Raw genomic sequence first — 22439 nt, 5'->3', positions numbered from 1 at the left:
AAAAACACCAAAAATCCCAATAACACGTTCATAAATGTCTTTATTTTATTGAATAAATTAGATGTCCCACCCCTCCCCACAACTAAAACAAAGTATGTGCAAGTACCCAGCTGCAAAGAACCAGGATCATTACAAAAACTGAATGGAAAGAAAGACAGGACGCAAAAATAAACAGATGGGACGGTGATCACAGAACACCAGAAACCTGTATAATGGCCATCTGAATTTCTGGTCCTCTGATTCAGTCTCCTGTAATGAGGTTCTCCCAGAAACAACATCTATTGAGTGATTTCAGACGAGCTCCATGGTGGCCCTTTCCAAAGCAGAAATTAGAAAAAATAAACCCAAAAGAAAGCTCAGACACAGACAGGAACTTGTAAACATGGCAGATGATGTGAAGTGATTCAGACAGAGATTTGGGAGTGGATCATTGGAGGACATCGAGCCACAGCTGATATCATTCACAGAATATCACTACTTAGAGTTTTCAACACTCCCAGAAAAAACTGAACAAAAACTATACCAGCTTGTTACTGGGGGAATGCCCAAAGGACATTTTTTTGTACCTTATTTAGCCCTAAAATGTCCACAGCAGTACCTTAAAGATAGATACATATTCTAAGGTACTAATATGCACCTTTTAAGGGTAGATGAGGTTCAAAGTTGTCCCTTTAGGCACTGTCCCAGTGACAAGCTTTTTTGCCCTTAAAGCACTTTTTTTTTTTTGAACATTTATGTCTAAAAGTAAAGGAAGGCAGGGAACCGAGTTGGTCAGAAACTGATCGCAGCTCATTTTCTAAGTTGCAAGTCTCAGAAAAACATTTCCTGTAAGATTCTGAGGATATATTGCTAATGGACAGGGCCAACATGTCACACACAAGCAGCATTAAGGGTTGGTGTAACAATAATATTTTAGCATTGGGGTGATGATTAATGCGGGTATAACAGAGGAAACTTCCTCTTCACACACTGTTTTAACAAAACCAGACGGACTGGTGCAAGGAGTAAAAACCAGCAGAATATCAGTCGGCACTCACAAATAAATTCAACAGAATCCCAATTCGCACTTTGAGTTCAAGAGAGAGAAACATATACCAGTATGCCACAACATGGAAATATAAAGTTTAAATGTAACATGAAACAACACCAACAAAGGACACAAAAACTGTAAACGTACACAAAATGATCCCAGTCTGGGTTAGTATAACACACAGCATACATATAAATAGAAGGACCACGTTTGCATCTTCATCACAGGACATGACGGAACAATAAAAGACCCAGTGAGCACATTATTTAAAATGTTAACATCTCTGTAGCACAACGGGATCCAGATAAGATCTGTAAAAGAATAAGACCTCAAAAGAATACAAATATCAGCCACAGAGTCCAGATCTAATAAAGATAACAACATCCGACTCTCACTGTCATTGTTGAAGATGACTAAGGATAATGGGTGTGGATGTGCAATCATACACAACAGGCTGAAGAGTCTGTGTTTCTGAAGGATAACAGATTCATCTGTGGAGGACATCCAAATGCCCAATGCTGTATGAGACTGGAAAACATAAATAACGTACAACAGACAAAGTCGGCTGATTCATCATGATTCAGATAGAACTGTGAGTAAAGATCATAGTCCAGACTTCTCCTCCGTTCTGAAAGGTAGTCGATTGTCTAAGTCACCTTGTTAAGAAACATTTCTTTGTGAAGGTCATTTTCGAATGAGAAAAGGAAGCGGGAGACAGGCGGAAAAATGTGCTCCGGGCTCTGAGGGAGCGTTTAAACTGGCAGCAGCAGTCAATACAATCTCCATTACATGGCTTTCCTTTAGTGTAACAAAGTCATTCTTTAGAGTGCCCACGAGTCACATTCAGTTATGGTCTGGAATATCGGATTTGGCATTACAGCACTCTGATCCAGGAGTCAAAACCAGGGAAAAAGGGGTTGCACGTAGAATTATGGATGCTACAGTCAAAAGATGAGGTTTGTAAGTGTTAAAGTGTAGTTATTAATACTCCCAGAGCAACGTGCTCAGGGAGCAGAGATAAAGTAACACAGATTCCTCTGAAGCAGAAACAGAAGAACAGCGTAACATAACCAATGGGCAATGTCTGTGCAAAACAGAACAATCCAACAGTGCCAAAATTTCATCTTGGAGGCATCTTAGTGCATGGTGGCCCAGATATCGCCCAGAAGACCAGTCACAAACACATCTCAAGTGTCTTTTTGCTTCAGAACCACCTGAACACCTCTGAGAAGAGGCTTGACACCTCATTCTGCCGTCCTCTTCCTCAGTCTTCATCGCCTCCCATCAGAAACCCCAGTATGAAGTCACTGGTTTTCTGACGATCGTGTGGTGTCTGTTTTCCAGCAAGGTTGGGAGGTGGCCGAATGAGGAGGCTTGCGAAAAGAGTAGCTGGACAAGAGGTACAAGAAACAATACAACAGTAATGCACCTGAATGTTTGCTGCCAATAAAATAAATGGCGTTTCACACTGGACATGGCAAGGGGTGACGCTGAATAGTCGAAGATTTGATGCATAGCAGAGCCAGATTCGACCACCGATCTCACAGTCTAATTTTTGCGGGTGTTATGAAACGAGGAACATACTATTTTGGCAATATGGGGTGCTCAATATTTTAAAGATGTGACACGGCGTTCTTAAGCCTATTATGCCTAAAGGGGGTCGCACACCAGACGCGAAGCTCAGCGCCCTTAAAGCAGTCGCACACCGGACAAGAAGCAAAGAAAAGCTTTGCACTGTGCCTTTAAAATTCGAACACATTGTTTTCAATGAGTGTACACACACCGGTGGCGACTCAGGAAGTTGTTTAAAATCCTGCCACACCATTTCAAGGTTTTATATTACATTTCCCTAAAATCATCAATGTACAAACTGATTTTACCCTGTGCTACAAGATACACCCATCGGGCAGCTCTTCTGTCAGAAGGTGATTCAAAATTGAGCTTGCGAAATATAATGTGAAAGTCAGGTGTGAGATAGCTGAGATGCGGTGCTGAGCTTCTTGTCCGGTGGTGTGTGACCCCCCTTTAGGCACAATCAGATTAAGAATGTGCATGTAAAAAAAAAACACACAAGTGTTCCTTTCCTTTCTAGGCAGGAATTTGTTTAGGTTTATTTAGCAAAATGCTCTTTTATATATTTGTGTGATGTTCTGTATTTTGATCGGGGCTTCAAAATGTTATGAGAAAATATTTTACGAATGTTTATCCACCACATTACCTTTTATTTAAACCTAAATAAGAAAGCCATTGTCATTTTGTCTGTCAGTTGGCAGGCAGTTTTGGTCGCAAAAGTTGTTGCTGTGTGCAGTGTGTAAAGTAATATAAAAATAGTTTTACCCTCCTCCTGACTAGCGTCGTGCCCCTCCCAACCCATTCACATTCACATAGATAATATGACTATCAGTCGACTATAGCCGAAAGATTCGACAATTCTGATTTGAATGTGTAAATCCTTAGTCAGGGACACCCCTAGACATGGCAAGTGGTGGAATCGCCATGTGGCTGCAGCTTTCTCTAATAGCGGAAGTGCTTTGTGCAGTTGTGAAAGTGCTTGCGTTGCGGTCTCAGGGTGAACGACGCCATATTTAGAAACAACATGGTAACATTTTTACTAAAAAAAAATTATTTTTACTTTTTTTTATTTTAATTTGTACTAAATAAAACAATGGAAACATTTAATGGGAATATGACATACTAGCATACTGTACTTTTCATGTCAGTCATAGTTATCTTTATACCTGGCAAAACAACTCATGCACTTTTGCTCTGGAAATTTCTGGGAATTCTACTACATTTGAAAATGTCTTCTCCATCTTGTTTTTAGCACTCAGATAAGATCTCAGTGAAATTTTCTATGATTGTTTTTTAATAATCTGTTCAAAAATTGTTTAAAGACAACACGGCAGTGCTGGCGCTCGCAAAAAGATATAATGCAAAGAGCCGTGCTTCTGAAAGAAGCAGGATTTTGGGTGCACGAGCACCGCCTCCACAGTGAAAGCGTTTGGCCACTTATTGCATGTCCCCCATTGCATCACATTCCCGTGTGAAAGGGCCTTTAGTCAGACTCACCTAGGAGGTTGCCGTTCAAGTTGTTGTCAATAGAGTGTTTGAGTAATTCTCTCAAAAAGGCCATCAGGTAACGGAACACATTGCGATGGGCTCGTGGAAGCTGAGATATTAGCTGTTGTTCAGAGGAAAACAAACAATTAATTCAACAATAAATTCATTTATTTCTAGGTTTAAAATACATTTTACATTTAAAAAAGACATCTGTATTTTGGATGCTTGTTGTAAAAGCATTTTAGATATAATTCCATGACCAATGTAAAAAATAATTTTGATTAATTGAACAATCTTGTGTATTATGCAATATGGTTGGATGATTACTTACTACATATATACACACTATACACAAATGTTCCAAAGTTTGGGGTCAGTAATATTTTTTTATGTTTCAAGAAAAATGTATCTGTTGCTCAAAAAGGCTGTATTTATTTGATATAAAACAATACTGTAAAATATTGTTACAATTTAAAATAACTGTTTTCTATTTTAATATAAATTTTAAACATTTTTTTGAGATCGCAAAGCTGAATTTTAAATACAATTCAATACAATTTATTTTAAACAGAACACTTATTTGAAGTATAAATGACATAAAATGCCTTTACTGTCAATTTTGATCAAATGCTTGATTAAATAAAAAAAATACTGAACAAAAAAAATACTGGCATTTTACTGACCCTTAGGCAAACTTAGGCAGTGCATATATAGGACCCATTCAGTTTTCTTTCATGGTAATGTATATGTTCATGGGTTTATAATATTATATTATAATATTTTTGCAAAGTGTCAGATTAACAGTTTTATATAATACGATTTTTTTAGTTAGAAGGTTCAGTCTAATTTACATCAATAGCAGAGATAAAATTCCTTTCATTTAAGCAAAATGGACATTGTGACTGAAATATACCCAAATGAATCTGAATCAAATCAAAAGAATACAAACTGAATCAAGCATATGTATAGATCCCAAACACTACCACAAATAGCAATGTCCAATGACACTACCAATATAATATGTACCTGTTTGCAGAGACGGCTGTCATGAGAGCATTCAAGACAGCGCTGATAGAGTTCATAACACAGCACAGGTTCAGGAAGAGCCTCCAAGAAGATCAACAGTGCTTCGGCAACTGAGTGATTACAGCCAGCTAACCAGCAGTCAAGGAGAACCACGGTGAACAGTGAGAATGCACATTTTAGACACAGGAAGAGAAAATATGGCAGTGAGAAAAAGGAAAAGACAGGAAGAGAAAAAAGGGAACACAGTGTCTCTAGGGATGTCTTCAAGGACCATTACAGTAGGACAGAGGGAACATTCTCAGTCTCTCAGTAGCATAGGGAAGAATTGTGTGGGAGAGTCCAAACAGTCAGAGCAGTTTTAAAGGGAGCCACACACATTGACTGCAGTGACAGGCATTAGCATTTCTATGCTAAGTAACTCTGAGAGCCCCTAAAGAGATTTGTCTAGAGTCTAGACTATCACATAGTAATCTATCTGCCTGGAAAATCTCTTGCCCTTTCTATATATACACATATTTATTTATTTAATTTTTGGTGGGAAAGGATACGGATGGATTCAGGAATGCTGGTGTCCAAGCAGTCAATAATACTTTGTAGCTCATCTTGCAGGCCAGGGGTCTGAAAAAGGTCCTCCTTTTATAAAGAAAAAGACAATAATCTAGTTAGTAATTTGAGATGTTTTGGTTAATCATTGGTGCATTCATGCTTTATTTTGTTTACCTGCTGGCAGGCCTTGGTGTAGAGGTGATTAACAAGCAACCAGACTTCTTTGGGAATCTTCAGAGGTTTATCCTCTGTTCCAGAACTGTCCAACAAGGAATAAATCCGGGATTTCTCCTGAAAAAAATGAGAATTGTCTCAAAAGGTATATTTAATTCTGTATTTAATTTAAAAAGAGGGCCATAAAATACCTTGTACCACTTTACACAATACATTACACTTTTTTTGTCAAGCATTAGATATTTGTAACTATTATGTAACAATTAACACAGCATGAAAGGCAGGTCTGTATGCCCCTAAAGTTATGATTTTGGTCTAATGGAAAGGTCTTGACCGTCTCAACTGTAACCAACAGTTAAAATTATATATAGATTTTTCACCAAAAGAACAACTACAAACCTATTTCTTAAATTTCTTACAGCAAAGTAGTAACACATTATACTCCATTTACTCATACTGTGTATATACAGCAAAAAATAACACCAAATATTGATTTCTCAATGTTAAATGGTCTCTGAATTTTTTTCAGAGCTGTATGTATGTATGTATGTATATTATATATATATATATATATATATATATATATATATATATATATATATATATATATATATATATATATATATATATATATAGCATGAGTAAATATAGTATCATTTGTTACTCATATTATATAATCTTATAATATAATATAATACAATATAATAGTTTTGTTCCTGGAGATCTACCTACCTGCATAGTTCAGACCCAACACACCTGTCTGCAATTATTAAGTACTCCTGAAGATCTTAGCTGCTTCAATTGTGTTTGAGCAGGGTTGGAGCTGAACTTTGAAAGAAGGTATATCTCTAGGAACAGGATTGTGGACCCACGGCTTGGGGTTCCATTTTGGACAGGGCCTTAAACTGATGCCATCGTTACTGTTTTTCATTACTGTTTATCCAGCGCAGAGGAAGCCTCTGGAGCTAAAATTCAAATATGTTAAAGAGCATTTCGTTTCCAACACACGATGTAAGAGGTAGACCAATCACAACAGATTGGGCCATCTGACTTATCAGAGCATAGTAGGCTCTCGGAAAGGAGATGTTTAGAGAGGCCGAAACCTATTGTAAAACTATTGTAGAAGACCTCCAAAACAAAATGAGGAAACTTTAAAATCATAATAGGGGCACTAAAAAGACATAAATATAACAGACATAAATTCAGCAACATGATCTTTGAGAAAGGGCCACAAATAACATTCCTCTCTCATACATTCACAGAACCGTGTGACATGTAGACAGCCCCAAGACTGCTAAACAATATAAGGGCACTCATGCAATTAGTGTGAATGCAACTCATGCTGAGCCACAGAGGCAAGATGATGGTCAAAAAAACAACTCTGAAGAACAGATGACAGTTGAAATTACACTGATTTGTGAGGCTGGTTTCACCATGCTGTGAGCTGCTTCCTCTCTCTACTAATCTAATATTGTTGGCTGGTGAGCAGTAAGTTGGAGAGCAGTGAGAAAGGAGAGGCAGAATACAAGCTGAGAGATTCAAGCCTCAGTGGTTTTCATTAGCCTGAACCTGCAGAGTGACTGCAGCAAGCTGACCTGTGTGAATGGGCAAGCGCTTCTAAACATTGTCACACTGAGAAAAAAACATTTAAAACATAAATGGACAAAGTCACCCTCAATCACACATGTAGGCCCCAATAGCAGCTGTCCTATTGCATTATCTAATGAGTCTTTTCTGTACATGAAGAGGGACTTTACCTTTTCCATGCAGCTATCCTCTCCCTGAGAATCATGCAGACCCAGAATGATTGGTTGGAAATGAGTGGTCAGAGCAGAAAGGAGTAAAGGAGGGAGGAGAGATGAGACAATAGAGAAACATTACGTAATCAGTGAGAAGACAGAGACTATTGCATAATTACAAATAAGCAGCTTTCAGCTACCAATGGTGATCAGAGAATAGCAGAGAGATAGAAACAGAAAATGACTAAAGATGCTTGACTACTCGCTAAATTTTTGTATTTTAAGAATATAGTGGAGAATGGAACAGTGACGAACAACACAGACTATTTGTATGATGATGGATTGTTACAAGCTGTGTCCCATCAAAACATTGTCTCTATACATGACTTCCTCATTGCAGAGTCAAGCAGAATCATGTCAAACCTGAAAGTCTTCCCTTAACTAAAATCTGGATGCAAAATTTCTTGCCACTGTCTTCCATTGGCAACCACTTATCTTTACTTAGCCATGCATCCTGTGATGAAAATACATCTAACCAACTGCAGCTGTGGCCTGAGCCTCACCAGATCGATGAGTTTGGTGATGGGGATCTCACGGATGGGCTTCTTCATACGACACAGAGTTTCCAGAGATGTGCCAAAACAGCAGGGCAGATAGTTTCCAGAGACAGTAATGAAGTAGTCTTTCCCCCTGTCCAGATGAAGCACCAGGATGTCCTCGATTTTATCCTCACCAGAGTTTAGCAGTGTTACCGAATCTTTACTGACATACACCTCCAGGAAGATCTCCATTGTCTCATCTGAATAAAAAACAGGAACATTAAAGTATTTCAGAGTCTGGAGGATGTGCGCAGTCTGTGCATGAATCAACAAATTCAGATAACACATCATGTGTCTTCTCTACCTGATATGAGCAGTTGACATGACATTTCACTTCGCAGAAAATGGCCTTTCATTTCTTCTCTTATATTTTCATCAAAATTGTTTAAATTTGTTATGCACAAAAAAAAATGTTTTCCCCAAAACTGAAGTTAACATACTGACAAAAGTATATTCAAAGCGCTTCATTGGATAAGTGCTATTTTGGTCAATGATTTCTTCCCTATAAAAATAATTTGGCCAAACATTTCCCATTAAAATTCTGTAGTCCTTTGGGAATGAACAATGTGGATACAAATTAGACATACAGTGGCAAGTAAAAGTATGTGAACTCCTTGCAGAATCTGTGAAAATGTGAATAATTTTAACAAAATGAAAGAGCTCATACAAAATGTGTTTTTTAAATTTTATTTAGTCCTGTCCTGATAAGATATTTTGCATTAAAAAAATCAAAATAGTCCACAAGACAAAAAAAAAAAGCTGAATTTATTAAAAATGACCCGTTCAAAAGTTTATGAACCACTGATCCTCTGTACTGTGTCGTTCCCTGGATGAGCCATGGTTGTTTTTTGTTTTGTTCTGTGCAAAAGGGGTTCAGATACTTTTTCTTGCCACGGTATTTATTATAAAAAATGGGTCTATTTTCAAAAAATGAAATGTCATGACAACTATAGAGTCTAATTATATTTTTATAAACAGGAAGTAAAGGAAGACATTATCAAAAATTAAAGAATATGTTTGATTCTTTATGACAAAAATACAGGACTGAAATGCCATATGAGATACTCACTAGGGTCTAGTACCCCTTCGCTGGGCTCAGCACGTAGCCAGTGCTTACAGTATTGAGAGTCATTGAGTTTGGGAATGAAGGCAAAGGTGCACGCAACCTGTCCATCATTAGTGATGAGAAAACTCTGACGCTGCAGCTGGCGGAACTTCACATTCTCAAAGGTGAACTATGGAATAAAGAACATAAATAACATGAAAATGGTTAAGATGGTTACTGGTTTAATTCAGCCCTATATGTTTGAACCAGAAACTGATTCAGAAGTGGAAGAGTGTATTATACAGGGATGTCTATCCTTGAGTCAATGTATCAGAATGGTAATGCGCTCTCTACAACGTCAGACACAAATAACGTTAATTAATACGATTAGCCTTTTGCTTGACTGTTATCAAACAGCTAATAATGTATTTCTAATGTTAAACAAACCATGTTCCCATTTGCCATCTCAAAGTCAGACAGATGCCTTCTAAAAATCAGCATCCCTAGAAACTTTTCAAACAACTAAAGGCCCCAGGGCTGCGAGAACAAAATGACATCTTTTTGTCTTGCAGCCCTGGTTTGGGAGTTCTCGTAGCTTGTTCTCGACACGTCGCCAGAGCAGAACTTTTTTCTTGCAGGTAACCGAGGAGAACTATTGTGTGATTGGTCGGAAATTTAAAGTGGGCGGAGTTAATGCAGTGAAATGGAGTTATTCGGCACCTGCTTTTCTCGTGAAGTATGAAATGTACTAGCCAGAACGAACTTTGTTCTTGTTCTTGCCACCTCAAGAAAACAAAAAAATTCTTTAGAACGTCGATGAGAAAGGCATATATTTCTTCATACTATTGAAATATACACTGTTATACATAATTCACCCGCTATATTGCTAAAATGTACCGGCTTTTCTTCTTAACAGAAAAATAAACCTGGATTACTTGGCCTTTCTTGAGACCCCCCTGCTTCTCAACATAGTTAATGATATGCCAATGTTAATGATAAGCCCGCCAGTTACAACATAGTTGTGATGCAGCGAACAACAGTGATTTTAAACTGCTTTTTTTTTTAAAACTGTTTTGGTTCATTGCAGTTTTAAGGAGAAAATACTCAGCAATGGTTTTGACTTTTTTGACAAAACATTTGCACATGGTTTGTCTCAAAACATATTAAAAACATCACATAGACATATACCGATCAGGCATAACATTATGACGTGTTGGTCTCCATTTTGCTGCCAAAACAGCCCTGACCCGTCAAAGCATGGACTCCACTAGACCCCTGAAGGTATGCTGTGGTTTCTGGCACTAAGATGTTAGCCGCAGACCTTTTAAAGGTTTATTGTGTAGAAATTATGAGGATCTATTGACAGAAATACATTATAAAGACCTAACATAATCCACCGTTATGGTTTTATTCCCTTAGAATGAACCATTTCAATTTCATACATCACAGGTCCCCTTACAGTGAAATTGACATCTTGCGCAGTCATGTTTCTACAGTAGCCCTAAACGGACAAACAGCTCTATAGAGTGCTAGTCACTCTCTGCTCTCTCTGACGATGACATTTTTGTCCTGTGTCAGCCACCGTACCTTCTCCATGCGGTCCGAAAGGGAGGGGGGTGCAATTCTCAACCTCACTGCTAGATACCGCTAAAATCACACACTGCACCATTCATGTAAGTTGCGAGGTGGGGCCTCCATGGACCACAGATGCTCGATTGGATTGAGATCCAGGGAATTTGGAAGCCAAGTCAACACTAACGGCTGTTTCACACCGCAAGCGTGAGCAGCGCTTGAGCGTAACTACACCCGTCACTGCAGCTGCAGACGCGCGAGAGTATTCACACTGGAAGCGTTTGTACAGCGTCACAGCAGCGGCTCCCGCAATGCTAGAGACCTATTACATACTAAACTAAAATAAATGTTTATTATATTTTCTGGCTAGTTTACTTTACTTTTTATAATTATAACCATACTTTCACCCAAACTGAATAATTAAAGGTAAGTTTAAAGGTAGGCTAAATCTTCTACAGATATTTTTTGTTCTCTGTTTTCTTTAATGACATACTCCAGTTATTGTTAAAACACACCACACGTGCTTCTTGTGTGCATTTTGAGTGCTTTTTGTGTGATTTATTTATTTTGTCCATCAAAAGTGTGCTTACACCGTGACTGCATGCTGCTAGAACCTATATAAAAGAAAGTTTATCATATTTTCTGGCTTGTTTGCTTTATTTTTTATAATCATAACCATACTTTCACCTAAACGGAATAATTAAAACAAGATTAAATGGGTAAATCTGGTACAGATATTTTTTATTCTTCATTTTCTTTTTTGACATAGTCCAGTTATTGTTAAAATACACTAGACATGCTTCTTGTGTGCATTAAGCATTTTTTTGTGTGAAATCATATTTATTTTGTCCATTTAAAGTGTGCTTTCACTTTAATTGAGCGTCAGGAGCGTCAGCAGCGCAGCAAAAATAGGCTCGCCGCCGAAACCCCCGCTTCACTGCTGCTCACGCGACGCTCCTGCTTGACGCTCACACGCTGCTCCTGCTCCCGGTGTGAATGCACTCATTGATTAACATGGCTGTAAAAAATACGCGCTGCTCACCCGCCGCTCACGCTTGCAGTGTGAAACAGCCGTAAATCGTTGTTGTGCTCCTAAAACCACTCCGGAAGATTCAAATGGTCATGATTCACATCACGTGTGTCAAACTGCTGAAATCACGTGACGTTGGCGATCTGAATCACGAATCAATACGCTGATTCACAACCGTTTGAATCTTTATTTGAGCTTTGAAACCCAAACCGGAAGAGAAGACAATGCTGAATAAAGTCGCAGTTTTTGTGATTTTTTTAACCAAAATGTATTTTCGATGCTTGAAGAGATTCTAATTCCATAAGCTCTCGGACTAAATATAAAATATCCATGTTCCGAAGATGAACGGAGGGCTTACGGGTGTGGAACGACATTAAGGTGAGTCATTAATGACATTAATTTCATTTTTGGGTGAACTAACCCTTTAACTTTGAGAAAAAAAGTGTTAACTTGCTGCCTAATATATCCCACCCACTAACAGGTGCTGTGATGAAGAGATAATCAGTGTTATGAACTTATTCACATGCTGTTATGCCTAATAGATGTATAAACAACATAAAAAACTTGATTTTTACCAACAGGGGTCTTTAAAAAAAAAATCTATAATAATAAATTATAAATATATATACACATATACCCACACACACTGTCCCCAACTTTTGCATGGTATGGGTATTACAAAATACTGTTAGTGTGTCCTGATGCAGTGATTCCAAGTGATGCTGATCAGTTTATTTTTATAGTTTTTTCTGTTTTTAAGACACTGCCCTGGACACTGCATTTAGTCTAAAAGCAATTATGGCACATGTGATTAGCCAATAATCCACTCACAGTCCAGAGAAGTGCTAAGATTGTGCAAACATTATTGACCCTCCACTGATATATGGTGGAATCCCAGAAAGAATGGAGGTAGGTCAGAGGATCAATCGAGTTTGTCAGAGAATACACTGACCCGTCTGTTTCCCTTTCATTACTCACCTCCCGTCGGGTTAGGGACAAAGAGGGCAGGAAGTCATTTTCCATTCTGTCCATGTCCCGCACAATCTCTTCAAACACCTTCTTGTAACGCGGCTCTATCACCATTTTCACCTGCAACACACACACAAAAAAATCAATGTGATGTTCTCAACTCCTTCATTGGAACATGATGAATGGAGTTAACCTCACCCCGATACTAAAGACAGAGCTGACGGGTTTGTGGTCACTGGTCTTCAGCTCCATGTGACTGCGGTAGTGAAGTTGCTTTACATTGCTCCCTCTCCAGAGGATGCGGTCACACCAGGCAGGGATCCGACACTTCCCACTGTCAATACCCCAGAGGACAAAACCAAATCATGACGTGACAACTTGTTTTTTTTTTTTTTACAGCAGGTGATCTTCAAACAATGATGTATAAAAGAAGATGTCCGTATTTCCAAAAACGTTACCTTGAGTCCCATCGATCTGATTTAGCATCATATTTGTAAGTTGGGATGAAATTAATCTCCCCTTCCATGAAATCAGTGAAGGCACGTTTAGTCTTTCTCTGGATGTTTAGCTGGCAAAGTGAAACAGAATATGCAATTAGGTGAGCTACCAGAGCAAAAATGGAACTCTATATTTGGCTACTACTTAAAAAGCTGCTATATACACACACACACAGAAACTAAAACCTGAGATTTTGGTCCATATTCACATGACAGCATTTTTACGCTTTTACTACAGATTTGTCAGCATTAAAACCTTCCTTCTCCACATGCCTATATATATATATAAATAAAAGATAAAACATTCTAATAAAGAGGCAACATCCCCAAGGCTCACCTGATCATACTCCTGAAGCCTCCGTAATTCTTTTTCAGCAATAAGCCTTTTTACCTCCGCGGTCTCATGCAAACATAGTCTGTAGTTAAGATCTCCAAGCCAAATCACCACACTTAGAGGAGAAATCATAAACATTGAAGCATTTAAATATAGGCACTATATTAGCTTAAAAATATAGTTTTCTAATCATGGGTTCAAAAAAGGCTACACTGGATGACAGTGACACTCACTCATGTTTGACTATATTAAGAGGGGGGTATTCCAGCAGGTGGAAACTCATGCGTGCACAGATGTCTTTGTAGTCTTGGTTCCGCCGCTCGAAGTCATCCACATGAGCCGCCAAATGAGAGTTTACAAAGCAGAAGCTTGTATTGTGAAACACAAAACGCACAGCCACTCCTCCTTTATTGCCCTATAGTAGTGGAGTAACAAAAGTAGGTTAATCTTATCAGTTCACCGACACTGATCTACTGATAGAAGGAAAGCATGATTCGATTTGTGATCATTTCTGTCATCAGAAACACTTTAATATTACACTGTATCCAATACAAATAAAACAAAAGATATGCATTCTATGCCAAAAGATAAATGCTAAAATTACATCCTGTTTTAACAAACCACTTCCTATTGTAACATGCAAACATACCATTTTATTCATGAGGCCAGTTCCCACAGACTCAGAAGCCACCTCTCTAATGTGATCTTTGTGCTTCTTGTTGACATACACCACCAACATCATTCCCACTAGGCGAATCATACGGACCTGAAAACAAAAATGAAAGCGAGCTGCACATACTTTCTTCAGTTGACTCCTAAAATGCTACTTTCAGGGTGCCACAGGGATGACAAAAGCAAATGTTGAAAAGCAAAAATCAGCTGTCATTCACTCACCTGTATGTATTCGCCTTTACGGTAAAGGCTTCTCTCTACTGCATCAATCCATAACTGTTCTTTGGATGAGTCCATATAGAAAAATGCCTCTGTGCTCAGATCCAGCTCCTGAAATCTGAAAAAACACAAAGGGCAAAATTAGACAAAGTAGAAAGCACTATGACCTTAATCAATCAAAACCATTAATGGACAATGTATAATGTACAATGATCTCTTAAGGATGAAATACGTTAATGTTTGTCACAAAATTGCAAATAAATGGGGCTTCTCAAACATGGCCCCATTTGCTAGCTATACATGCATTTTTGGATCTAAACTAACAATTTCAGATTCATTATTTTATGTAGTTTAATATAGTTCTGCCACTCACCCCAGTGCGTAGACATCTGGAGGTTCTGGGTCACTGCACAGCCAGGGTTCAAGACTGCTGTCAGGGGACTGACCGTTCACATTCCAAGTGCCCGTGAAGAATCTGTAAAATACAGTGACTCGCTCAAACACCTGAGAAAACATCAGTCAAAACAAAATTATTGCCATTATGTTTCCAGGCATGTTGACACTCACCGAAAGTTCTGAATGTCCACATATTCTTTCTCTTTCTTGCTAAGGCGGTACTTAAGCAGGCCTTCCCTTGACCCTAACTGGGTGCTCATCATGGCCTGTCTCATGGTGTAGTTGGACGGGCTGTCAGACCAGGAAACTGAGCGGTCTACAGACTGAAATCTGCCACGACAAGAAACACTTGAGTTCAACAAAGCTGAAAATGTACATGCTTCTGTATTTAAAACAAGTAGCACTCACTCATTTCTGACAGGTGTGGCATTCAGTGCAGATGATGGCCTTTCTTTAGTAGTCAGGCCTGCTGTGACATTAGTCGATGGTGTGTATGGTCCTTTCCGGGGGGGAAGAGGGGGCACTGGTGGCGGCTCTCTTTGTGCACGGTTTTGTTGGTTCTTCTTCTCTTCCACTTTAAAATTTTCTTTAAACCCAAAATCTGTTGCAAGCAAGAGGGCGGAGTCTATAAACACAGAGAGGAACAAAGTAAAAAAATGTTCTTTGGTGCATCTTGTTATGTAACCCAATGTAGAAATATATTCCATACCTGTTTTTGAGGGCTTTGCTAAAGTACTGTTGTTGATGTTGTTTGAAGTGGATTTGGAGGTTCCTCTTTGAGGCGGAACAGGAATGCAGTCTTTGACTGGAATAGGTACAACAGGTTCCATCTTCCTGGGGAGTGAACTCCTCTTCTCAGCTAAAGGAGGGATATTTAACAGTGAGGTTTAATGTGTTTATGAATTGGTGCTTTAAAATAAAATTCAAAACATCTTTAGCAGTGATTGTTTGATAGAAGCTGAAAAAGCTTCTGTTTAATAGTCATTTTAAAACAGGCAGCTCTACTTATCAGATTTAACAGTAAAGCACAGGTACACTTACACAAAGTGACCATGTCAGAATAAACAAAACAAAAACAAGACAAGTTTTTATGGTTTTATATTTTAAACGTGTCCATGATCTGTTGTTATTTTTTCTTTCATTGATTTCTTTAAAATCATAAATACAAAAATAGGAAATTTTGAAAATACTGACTTTTTTTTATACATGATGGTTTTGAGTTATTTTACCTTGAGTAATTAATAATTATTCACTATAGCAGACAGTATCCTGGCTGGAAGGCTGGAATACACCACTATTGCCTAGATTGATGCCTGAATTGGCAGTCTGGACGCTAGCTAAAGAAAGTCTGTACCAGTCTGCAGATTTTCAGTCTCAGACAAAACTCAGAAAACAAAGAAATTATAGAAATAATATTTCACAGTAAATTTTATAGTTTATGAGCACAGATGCGCATCACTATTCCATCCAGGAGGAGGATATCAAACATGAATTTTGTCGCATCTTGTAGTCACGTCTCGTCGGGTGTGGACAGACAAATTGCTGGACACTGGAATCTTATCACATCGCATCTAGTTAGGACACAGTGTTATAACTGAATTAAAACTTGCCTCAAACCTGGCAAAAGTCGCAATTTGTACAGGCTATACTAACTGTGTCTAAACACAAGAGCTCATCCAAATCCACTTGGATGTTTCTTCCTCTTTTATTCAACTAAGAAGTCACTATAACTACTGCAGTCAAATCCTGCACATTATGTTTTTTTCTAAATCTGTTTCCACATTATGTTTCCTTGCAACAAAGCGGATGTTTTTTTGAAGCGAGTTTGTTGTGTTTGTAGCAATTTTAAAGTCTGGTTGTGTGTTATTATCAGTCATTTGGTGCATGGTATCCAATCTTTCTCTGTAGCCATTAACACGTGTATGATGCCCAGTGTTTTAGACACTTTTCAGATTTTAAAAGTCCTGTAGTGCATTCCAGCCTTAAGTAGACTTCGGCACACTGTCATGAATGATACATCAGCCAATGGACGTTGTCAGGAAATGAAGCCTATGCCTCTAAGGTAAGAGTGTGAAGGACAAAAAATACCCTGAGCTTAATTACAAGCAGTGTGGTAAGTTGGTAACAAATCAGAAATCATGCAGCAGGTGGTCTAACCTTTGACCCGATTGTGACTGTAACAAATGTAAACCAACATCAAAGAATTTATATCTGTCAAACTTTCTGCCTGACACTGAGGTCAAATTCGTCCAGGAAGCATTTATTACTGACAAACCTATAAAACTGGGTGTTGGTTACCCTGGTAAATAAATGATTAGAATAGTTAATAAATAAGAAATGTCGCTTGATGTTTGTTAAAGCATCCTGTGCAGGGAAAATAAGGTATATCACCTTGCTGTTTGGCCTTTGTCACATGCTGTAAGAAAGACTGAGTGTGCACATCATCCTGCAGCTCCAGCAGAAGCTCTGGCATTCGCTCGCCTCGAAGACGAATCCGTACTGTCGCTGTTGAGGAACAGTGTCACATTCTCACATCCAAACATTTTACTCATAATCAAAAGCATTTTTCTTAAGTGAATCATTATTTATTTATTAAGGCTGTATGCTTTAAGAAACCACACAGAGTATACATAAGCTTAAGCTGAATGCTGCTACAATATACTGTTTATGGTCAGATAGATACAATGCAGCCAAAAATTATTTAACATTTATTTGAAAAATTATGCACTAAACTTGTATCCTATGGTGATGAGATTGTTCCAACACGCTACGTAAACTCTTGGCCAAGGAAGAATTTTTAAACTTACAGTTAATTGAGATGTCAATGAGAAGTGCTTCTTCAGCCTCTAAAGGGAAAATTAAAGAAAGACAGAGAGAGATACCCATTATAATTTTTTTCAGGGAACTGTAACAGGAAGTATAAGACAGCCTGTTTACTATGGTGACAAATGATTTTCAAATATTTGATCATGGGCGAGAGATTTTATTATGCAAACACAGCGCTTATTTTCTATGCCTCACTCACTGAGACCAAAGGTGAGTATGTACAGGGGAAAAAATATTTTAGTGAGAAGAGAGCAAATGTATTTACACTGTTACAAGGTCCTTTTGTAAACTTTAGATAGTCATTAGAAACTTACCTCGAACTATCTGAAAATGGTTATTGATGGGGATGGACAGCTGGGGCACTGGGCTTAATACAATTGCTTCAGGGTTTGCCAAAATATCCAACCTACCAACAAGAGACTCATTCATGAAAAGTCATACAAGAGCACATAACCCATCTAATAAGAATTCCACTTATTGTTCCAGGATTTTAACATATATTTAGACAGGGTGATAACAGCATTTCTGTTCAGCATACAGTACACTGAGAATTATACACTACCGTTAAAATATTTAAGACAAGTAAGATTTTTTTTTTTTTAAAGAAATATTTTTTAAAGGATGTGTTAAATTGAAGCGACAGTAAAACATTTATAAATATTTCCTCAAATAAATGTTTTTATTGTGAACTTGTTGTGAAATTGTATACTAAAACATGTTTCTTGAGCAGCAAATCATCAAATTAGAATGATTTCTAAAGGATCATGTGACACTGAAGACTGGAGTAATAATGCTGAAAATTCAGCTTTGCAACTGTAGGAATTACATTTCCAAATATACAACAATAGAACACAGTTATTTAAATGGGAAGAATATCACAAAATATCAATGTTTTTACTGTATTTGTGATCAAATAAATGCAGCCTTCGTGAGCAAAAGAGAATTCTGTCAAAAACATGAAAAAAGATTCATACTGACCCCAAACATTTAAACGGTAGTGTATCTCTCACATTTCCACTATGGTCCAGCATAATCTTATCTCATCAAAAATAGAGCTTCAGAATACAGAGGGTGGAGAAGGGAAGCTTATAGCAATGCAGCAGGCTAAATGCATATTGGAGGGCTAATTGCAGACCATATTTCACTCTCTGATAATAACAGTGCCAACTCCAGGGCATCAGGTTCCTCTCAACATGGTCTTGCTTCCATTCCACTCCATGGGAAATTCAATTACAGTGGATTATTGGAAAAACCTTCAGATTTCCCTGCCTGAGTATGCCATGCAAACACATGGAGGCAAGACTAGAACCCCTCTGTGCTGCCAGTGAGCCCCCTCTCTCAGTCTCAGAAGACAATAATTGCAGTAATGGATGCTGTTGCCAGGAAACACAGACTCATGAACAAGGGAATTTTGGCCTAGACTTACTAAGCAATCTCACATTCAATCAATACAAATAATATCCCAATGTAGTGATGGTTATAATCTGCTCATGCCAAAAATATCTCCTTCCTTTCTGAGGTTAAACCATGGCACTCATTACCACATTAAAAGTTCAATTGACAATGTAGCTCAAAAATGTCTCCAAAGGTCTGTCAGGCTAAATAAAACATCATGTAATAAACTTTTATCATCTTGTTAAACCTTCAGTTCTACATTGAAAGATGCTCCAGCAGTTCAGGTTAAAATATGAATTGAACGGTTTAGTCCAGATTTTCTGAAGACTCAATCACTTTATATGATGAACAGATTGATTTTAGGCTTTTATTAACATTATTCAGTGAACATACACAGAAGCTCAACCGAACGTGCTTGACACAAAAGAATAACCCTCATTGGTTCTTGCAGAAAATCAAAAATGCTTGAGCTTCAATTGGTTTACCACAACTGATGTGCGAGTTGATGAATATGCAAAAATGCTTAAATTCAATCTATTAATCATATAAAGCGATCGTGTCTCTTCAGAAAACTCAATTAAAATGGAATAGTTTATGATCTCTTTATTAACTTTTTGAAGCATACAGTGGGAGTTGCGAAGCTGTCTATGGAGGGACCGAAAGCCCTCACACACAAAAAAAAAAGCGTTCCAAAGATGAACGAAAGTCTTACATGTTTGGAACAACATGAGTGTGAGTAATTAATGACAGAATTTTCATTTTTGGGTGAACTAACTGAAGAGACAAACAAAAGAAATATTTCTCTGCACACATATATAGTTAATTAAATATGGTAAATGGAAGCTCAAACATGCTTACATAACACCTGAGGACCAATGAGGATTGTTCTTGTGTGCAACACAATATGGTTGAGCTGCCATTGACCATATTTGATGGGCTCCATGTATGTGCGTTGATCAATGTTTATTTGTGAAAAAAAGACTGTACCTTGTTCTTATTTTAAAAGAGCCTTTTCATTGCAAAAGGATTTAACAAATAACATTTTGTGACCTTTTTTACACCGTCAGTTCCTGAGCTTTGAGTAAAGCTGAGTGTGTACACTTATAATGCAGTTAAAGAGTTTGTGTGCTCATGTGAGGCTTATTAGGCTCTAGGACACTGAGGTGGAATGCAGAATAATGGGCAGCACGCTGGCATCCACCATCGCTGCTCTAACACACACTGACTAAACACCATCTGACAGTGCAATCTTTCACAGAGTCTTATCGCATCTATATAGTAACCAGCAAAGTAGATTTAAATATAATGGACCAGACACTACAGCAGATGAGTTTTGCATTCCCATTTGCTCCAATAGCAAAAAAAAGAACCACGTGTCTTTTCAGAAGAATAAAAAATAGAGATGGTTAGAAATATGTCAAATTTACAGCTATTGGCTTCTATTTCCACAGCCATTGTTTTAGAAACACCATAGTATTGTTTGTTTTTTTGTCATTTAAAGCCAAGGTAGGCTAATATAATCAAATGTAGTTATGCACACAACCTTTTTTGAAAACGAAAATTAGCCAGTAAAAAGCGTCCATAATGATGAATTAAGTCATGTCTTGTTAAAACAACACAAAAAGCAGCCTGTTAAAAGTCAGCTGAATTCTCAAGATAGAGATTCTGGTTAGATAACTACCAATTAGACGTCCTGCTTTAGTGGGTTTGGTTACTAATCATGTCAAAAAGGCTAAAAAGGAGTCTTCAGTCTCCTCACTCCACACAATCATCAGTCTAATAACACAGACAGACAGGCAGGCAGCAACGAGCCACCTGACAGAATGAGCAGTTCAGTCCAAACAGAGATTGGACAGCTGTTCAACTTTCTGAGGCTTTAACATTTTCTGTTGCAACTAATCCTGATTTACACATAAAAGCACAGCCCTTATAAAATGGAATGGAAAACTGAGATCGGATTCTACTCACTTGAACTGTCCAGAACACTGTAACAGGGACAGGAGTCTTGGTTCTTTCTGTCCGTTTCTAAGCTCGTGTCCTCTAACCGTCTGAAAAAAATCACTGTCAAGGATCCCAATGAATAGCCAGAGGCTGAGAGAAAGGGTGGAAAAGTGTGACGATGCTCTTTCATGCTCCCTCCCTCACAAAATCAAAGAAATAGTTGGACTTTATACAACTTCATTGGGCAAGTAATAAAAACAAACTGGGGCAATTCTGATCATACTTTAAGATGCGTACAAATCACCAAAATCGGCATTCTCGTTATATCATGCAACACGTCATTCATATCAAGTGACATGACAATGTCACACAATGTTGCTCAAGTTAACTTGATATTCCTTAGAATGTGAGAGCAGCGAGAGTATGTTTGCATAAACAACACGATTAACGTTACTTCACGACACTTCGGTTTGACAGCAGAGAGAAAACAGCAACAAAAATGACATCATTTGCATTCTGTTAAGCCTCTTTATTACGTTGACAAAACGAAAATAAATGTTATTTTTACCATTACAGCTAGGCTAGCAAGACATGGCTATATGACTTTAAAAGAGACTACTATTGATCCTAACAAAATGAAAATGAACAACCAAGCACTCAAACAAAGGATACGGCCAAACAATGGCTATCCGAAATCCCGAATGATTGCTCCATCGTGAATGTTGTAAAGTGTGTTGAATTTAAGCCGTCAGGCGGCTAAGTTAGCTAACAGGCTAAACTCGGCAGCGCGAGTGTTTTCTTATGTCAGGCTCCACCTCTCACCGCGCGTGTAGAGCTGGCCTTCCGGGGGTGATCGAAACATCGCTCGCTCGGGGAAGATTTTAACTTATCCCGTAAAAATAGGTTAACAACAAACACCGTTAAATCAATGTTCACTCGCACCTCAAAAATAAGTGAGGTAACTTAGACGATAAATAAAAGAGTGCGCTTCAGCTTGTGAGCCGAAACGGAGTCATTGAACTCCGGAGAAAACAACGCTTATCGAGTACGTGTGTATCATATTTGTCCTTACACAGAGAGAATTGTCGCCGGTTGTATTGTCGCGTTAATAAACCAATGACATTTCAAGTGATGTTCGGGTAACGTTATACGCTGACCAAAATATGTAGCCAGACGTCACCGGTCACAAAAGAGTTTCGAGGTCATCATCACAGCGTTCTCCCGGACGCAGCAACATCACTAGGTGTGTTATGCGTTGTTTAGGGACGTCAAAGATACCCAACTTTTTTGCATATTCACTACACTGTTTAAATATTAGTCATTGCAGAGCCTTCGTCAAATGCCCTCATTTAATCAGAGGGTTGTTGCT

The 22439-nt window shown here is 38.2% G+C and overlaps 1 protein-coding gene across 2 annotated transcripts; it reads right to left on the bottom strand.

The window, feature by feature from the left end:
- Positions 1 to 22: 22 nt before the first annotated feature.
- On the bottom strand, positions 23 to 22151 carry ocrl (OCRL inositol polyphosphate-5-phosphatase). 2 transcript variants are annotated; one of them, XM_067457529.1, is made up of 24 exons: positions 21743 to 22151; positions 21098 to 21177; positions 18049 to 18140; positions 17716 to 17754; positions 17300 to 17413; positions 15618 to 15767; positions 15317 to 15533; positions 15080 to 15238; positions 14886 to 14987; positions 14516 to 14630; positions 14271 to 14387; positions 13855 to 14036; positions 13625 to 13736; positions 13249 to 13358; positions 12989 to 13124; positions 12800 to 12910; positions 9244 to 9409; positions 8139 to 8374; positions 7594 to 7617; positions 5837 to 5953; positions 5665 to 5749; positions 5117 to 5244; positions 4100 to 4211; positions 23 to 2419 (listed from the first exon to the last, which is right to left on the bottom strand). In XM_067457529.1, the coding sequence occupies exons 1-24, from the start codon at positions 21782 to 21784 to the stop codon at positions 2295 to 2297; spliced, it is 2871 nt and encodes a 956-aa protein (XP_067313630.1). In that variant the 5' UTR covers positions 21785 to 22151; the 3' UTR covers positions 23 to 2294. The 2 variants fall into 2 exon arrangements, with proteins under 2 accessions (XP_067313630.1, XP_067313632.1); XM_067457531.1 differs by lacking the exon at positions 7594 to 7617.
- Between the last annotated feature and the right edge of the window lie 288 nt (positions 22152 to 22439).

Source organism: Pseudorasbora parva, chromosome 11, assembly GCF_024679245.1.
Source record: "Pseudorasbora parva isolate DD20220531a chromosome 11, ASM2467924v1, whole genome shotgun sequence".
Lineage (NCBI taxonomy): Eukaryota > Metazoa > Chordata > Actinopteri > Cypriniformes > Gobionidae > Pseudorasbora > Pseudorasbora parva.
This window is presented reverse-complemented; position numbering and strand designations above follow the sequence as displayed.

What these genes read in the sequence shown, in the direction of transcription:
- ocrl (XM_067457529.1), bottom strand. Translation starts at nt 21,784, where the DNA reads ATGGAGCAATCATTCGGGATTTCGGATAGCCATTGTTTGGCC. An exon ending in CTGGCCTCATGAATAAAATG is followed by an intron (nt 14,037 to 14,270) that starts GTATGTTTGCAT and finishes CCACTACTATAG; the next exon opens with GGCAATAAAGGAGGAGTGGC. An exon ending in TCACCAAACTCATCGATCTG is followed by an intron (nt 7,618 to 8,138) that starts GTGAGGCTCAGG and finishes CATGATTCTCAG; the next exon opens with GGAGAGGATAGCTGCATGGA.